This window comes from Sapajus apella, unplaced genomic scaffold (genome assembly GCF_009761245.1).
Source record: "Sapajus apella isolate SASKATOON/1434 unplaced genomic scaffold, GSC_monkey_1.0 scaffold16, whole genome shotgun sequence".
NCBI classification, from domain to species: domain Eukaryota; kingdom Metazoa; phylum Chordata; class Mammalia; order Primates; family Cebidae; genus Sapajus; species Sapajus apella.
The window spans coordinates 11,192,040-11,197,493 of NW_022436956.1; the positions used below are offsets into that span (position 1 = coordinate 11,192,040).

The following is a 5,454-nucleotide window of genomic DNA, read 5'->3' on the forward strand; positions in this document are numbered from 1 at the left end:
TTGGAGTCACCGCTCCCGGCCAGAAAACTTTTTAGTTACTATATTGAAGCCTTTCCTACCGTGATCTGATCACTGTTTCTTCTGTAACAGGTATTGTCACTGAGAATATTTGACCTTTGGGAACATAGAACATGAGTGTTTTTACTGTGACCATTCCATTAATTTGGCACATGCCCCACTTTGATTCTAAAACATTCTACTTGGACATCTAAACAGTCCATGGCATTTAACTTCCCGGAGTATGTTTTTTACCAGACCAGGTAAATTTCATGAGAGGTTAAAAGTTTATGGCTGGGCACTGTGACTTCTGTAATCCTAGCACTTTGGGAGACCGAGGCAGGTGAATCACGACAAGAGGTGGAGATCACCTTAGCCAACATGGTGAAAACCAGTCTCTACTAAAAATACGAAAAAATTGCTGGGCGTGGTGGCACATGCGCCTGTAGTCCCAGCTACTCCAGAGGCTGAGACAGTAGAATCACTTGAACCCGGGAGGCGGAGGTTGCAGTGAGCTGAGGTGGAGCCACAACGCTCCAGCCTGGTGTCAGAGAGAGACTCCCCCAAAAAAAAAAAAAAAAAAAAAAAAACTTTTATTTGTCCTCTTTTTTTTTTTGTACAAAATATTTTTCAAGTTATTCATGTTCCAAAACATTAAAGATAATCAAGGATAAACAGAATGACAGAATTAGTGAATTTTATACTTTTATCATTTGCTAGATGTGCAGCAAAATAGTTTTCATTTCATATAAAAATTCCAGATGTATTTGAAATAGTGTAACTACCTAAACATCCCTTAAACACTGAAACTTTATGGCTAAAAGTCCTAAAGAAGAAACCAAATCTTAACTCCCTTCAAGTTAAGAAAGTGATTTAACGTCTTTGACTTTTACTTTCCTCATCTGTAGAGGACTTCACCAGAGTTTTGAGGTTTAAATAAAACTGTAAAATATTATTTTTCTTCCAGATAGATTATATATTTTTTCTGAGCAGAGAGACAATGTCTAACCCACTTCTCCTACCCCCAACCTTTCTCTCTCTCCTGGCAAATAATTAATGCTGACAGATGATTGGCACTCGATATTTGTTAAGATAAATGAAATCCATGTATATATAAATAAACAAATAAAAGAATGTATTCAATGAGGAAGTTTGTATTCCATCGCAACCCCTAATATGTATTGAGTATTGAAGCCATTTAATTTGGAAACTTTAACAGACGCCAGGTAGTATAAGACAGATACTTCAAGTGATACCTTAACACTCTTGAACTCTGAGCAATTTCTTCCCTCTTTCTTCTGGCAATAGCCCCTTCTACTCCCCATTGGAGAACTGCCCATCTCCATCCCCCTGTAGGCTGTACCCCGCTCACAGAGATAAGCATGTGACTCAGCCAAGGAAGTCAGATTCAAACCCTGGGCTGAGGTACACAGAAGTAAAGGCAGCTGAGTTGGAACCAGCTGATGGCAGTGCTCTGAGGCTGCTCCATAAATTCTAACTGCTAAGGTCCCTCCAGCTGCCCTACTTCTCACCCTTCCTTGGCCTAGTTTTCCATTAGTTTATCTGAGCTACCCCAGTTACTGTTGCTTGCAATAGTCAATTCTGTCAATACTATGTAGGAAAATAAGGTATAATTTATTTATAAAAAATAGTACATACACATGAAAAGCATGAATATAAAATACACAATAAATATGTGTGACACATGTGTCAAAGGAAAGTTTAAAAATATTCTTCCATGGAAGCATATTTTACAAAGGAAATGGTAATAATCGACTCTCTCATTCTCTCTCTTCTCTTCTGTCATTCATTTCTAAGGCCTAATTATACCAAGTAGTTAATTGTTCCCTTGCTAACAAGTTCCTTGAGTTGAGGGATTAATACCCCAGGGAAGGCCAGGGTTATTTAAAATGTCCTGTATTAAGGAATGACTGCAGTTCCTAAAGTTAGACAGGAAATTACTGTAAGGCAGCTGAAGCATATTTAGATTTGTGGCATTCTATTTGAAAGTGATTGGAAAAAAAAAAAAAACTTAAGTTCCCTACTTGTAGACTCTAGGCTGATGGGGATTTAGTCACAAACTGCTTCCTTCTGCTGGGGAGAAAAGGAAGACAACACTCACAAGCATCAGCCAATTATGTTTCCTGTTTGCCATGTAAGTGCACACATTTTGCCCTTCACTTTTTATCTTGGCTTTCACTCTCTTCCTCCCTTCACAATCTCCAGGAAAGAGAGAGAGAGAGAGAGAGAGAGATTTTAGGTAATAGAATACATGGGTTGATCCATAATTTATAGATCTCACTGTTAAAAAATTTTTTAAAGTAGAAAAATATATTAGATTTTTTTAAAGCATGACACTTGGACTCCTGTCTTTACTACTGCTACCCCGGTACCATCTGCTGCCACAAAATTAGGATGTGGCTTACTTGGGTCTGGTTAGACAATTACAGACACTTTGGAGACAGAAATGAAGTCTACCAGATACACATGTGCACTGAATTCAGGTGACTGCAGAGGATAAGGGACTTGTTATTGTAATTTTCTGCTCATTAAGAGCTATCTAAGAATCTTTCTTTTGAACAATTTCTCACTGTTGACCCTCATGGCCAGGAAGACAATGAGGGAAAAATACTTTATATTTTGTACATGTCTTGCAGAATTATGAATGACTTTTGGAGAGTTACTGTAACCAAATTGTCATAGATGAATATAAGAAATCTGGATGAGACCTTGTTTGTTATAAAGACATTAAATATTTACTTTTGTCCCTTTAGAACATGTATGATTTATGCTATGCAGTGGTAAATATGAAGGATGGCAGCTATGAGACTAGTCATGGAAGGCTTCTTGGTGAAATTATTAAATGTGAGGCATCTGCAATTAGAAACGGCAGCGTTCTCACTTATATGTGGGAGCTAAACAATGGGCACATGTGGATACATGGAGTGGAATAGTAGACGCTGGAGACTCTAAAAGGCGATTCGGGTGGGAGAAGGTGGTGAGGGAAGAAAAATTACCTATTGGGTACATGGTACATCATTTGGGTGACGGGTATGCTATAAGCCCAGATTTTAGTACTTGGCAATATATCCATGTAACAAAAATGTGCTTGTACCTTTTAAATCTATAAAAATAAAAAAATGCAAACAAGAAGAGGAACCACTGCAGAATGAGTACAGAGCAAAGCAGGCAGATCAAGACAATTCTACCAGGAAGCCTTCCTCTTTATCTAGATCTCTTGCTGCTTTTCCATTTCGTTGATCTAAACACAGCTAATTTACATGCATATTAAATTTAACCACATATTTCTTTTCACAGACACCCAAGAGTTGATTTTTCCCTAAGAATGAGAAGTCACACAATGGTGACTGAATTCATCCTTCTGAGAATCCCTGAGACAGAGGGCCTAGAGACAGTCCTTTTATCCCTGTTCTCCTCATTGTATTCATGTACCCTCTTGGGAAATGTGCTCATCCTTACAGCTATCATGTCCTCCACTCGGCTTCACACTCCTATGTATTTTTTCTTGGGAAACCTCTCCATCTTTGACCTGGGTTTCTCTTCGACAACTTTCCCAAGATGCTGTTCTACCTTTCAGGGAACAGCCACGCTATCTCGTATGGAGGCTGCATGTCCCAGCTTTTCTTCTACCATTTCCTAGGCTGTACCGAGTGTTTCCTCTACACGGTGATGGCCTGTGATCGCTTTGTTGCCATATGTTTTCCTTTAAGATATACGGTCATCATGAACTACAGGGTGTGCTTTATCTTGGCCACAGGGACCTGGATGAGTGGCTGTGTCCACGCCATGATCCTAACCTCCCTCACCTTTCAGTTACCTTATTGTGGCTCTAACAAGATGGGCTATTACTTCTGTGATATAATTGTAGTGTTACCTCTAGCCTGTAAGGACACATCCTTAGCCCAGAGGGTAGGTTTTACAAATGTTGGTCTTTTGTCTCTCATTTGCTTTTTTCTCATCCTGGTTTCCTATACTTGCATTGGGATCTCCATATCAAAAATCCGCTCAGCAGAGGGCAGGCAACGAGCCTTCTCCACCTGCAGTGCTCACCTCACTGCAATCCTTTGTACTTATGGGCCAGTCATCATTATCTATCTGCAACCCAATCCCAGTGTCCTGCTTAGTGCCATAATTCAGATATTGAATAATCTGGTAACCCCAACATTGAACCCACTAATCTATAGCCTCAGGAATAAGGATGTAAAATCAGCCCTGAGGAAAGTATTTATCAAGAGAAGCTTTGCTCTGGGAAATAAATGAGAAAATTTAAAGTATTGTTGGATTTAAGATTTTGATTACATTTTAAAGTTTGATTCTCCATTTCCTAAGAAAATTTCTCATCTGCTGCTTTCAGGGCATGTTGAAATGAAATGTACTCTGAATAAATCTACTACTTAACCTTGCTGTTTTAAATTATATGTCTATTGGTATATTTCTCTATACATTAGAAGTAAATAATTTTTTGACTTTTGGAGGGTTTAAAATAGGAATAAGAAATAATGTGTAATTGCTGCACTCCACACTGGAGTACAGGAGTGCAGTCTCCACTCACTGAAACCTCCACCTCCAGAGTTCAAGCAATTCTCCTGCCTCAGCCTCCCAAGTAGCTGGGACCATGCTCAGCTAATTTTTGTATTTTTAGCAGACCCAGGTTTCACATGTTGGTGAAGCTGGTTTCAAACTCCTGGCCTCAAGTGATCTGCCCTCCTCAGCCTCCCAAAGTGTTGGGATTATAGGCATGAGGAACTAAGCCTGGCCTATAATTAAATATAATTAATAGAATAATTTAGCAGACATTGCACCAATTTCTCTCCCCTTCCTTCCTTCCTTCCTTCCTTCCTTCCTTCCTCCTTTTTCTTCCTCTTTCTTCTTTCCTTTCTTTCCTGGGTCTTGCTCTGTACTGGATTGCAGTGGTGCAACTATAGCTCACTGCAACCTGCATGGGCTCAATTCTTATGAGGTAAGGATTCTCTGTTAGCACCACTGACACACACCTCCACCCCAAACATTTCCTAGTTCTTCAAATCTTGGAAAGAGTTAAGAGAACACATTTGCTTTCTCATAGTTCCAGTCAAAAGTGTATTTTTATATATTTAAAGGAAGGGGAGAATGAAAGAAAAAAATCAGAAAATCCTACTTTATTGAAGATTATAATCTTTAATTTTCTTCCAATCAATATTAAAACTCAAAGTAACTTAAGTACTGTTTAAGGTAATCAACCTAGTATTCAATCTTGTGTGATTTCAAGATGTTTTCTAGCATACAGATTCCTTTGGAATCTAGATATTTTTCTTGTGTTATTAGATCCCTGGAAGGCTATGAGTTCTTTATTTTCTCAAAAAATTAAATTAAAATTTAAAAAGGAATGTAGGCATTTCTCTGTGTCTGTCATAGAAAACCCATGTTAAAATTTTCATTTAAATTCAGGTAACAATA

The 5,454-nt window shown here is 38.5% G+C and overlaps 1 protein-coding gene across 1 annotated transcript; it reads left to right on the forward strand.

The window, feature by feature from the left end:
• The first annotated feature begins 3,165 nt into the window (after positions 1 to 3,165).
• LOC116555972 (putative olfactory receptor 10D4) lies at positions 3,166 to 4,628 on the forward strand. The gene is given in 2 exon segments (XM_032284894.1): positions 3,166 to 3,566; positions 3,569 to 4,628. Coding segments are annotated over 2 exon segments (933 nt in total). The 5' UTR covers positions 3,166 to 3,343; the 3' UTR covers positions 4,279 to 4,628.
• The last annotated feature ends 826 nt before the right edge of the window (positions 4,629 to 5,454 follow it).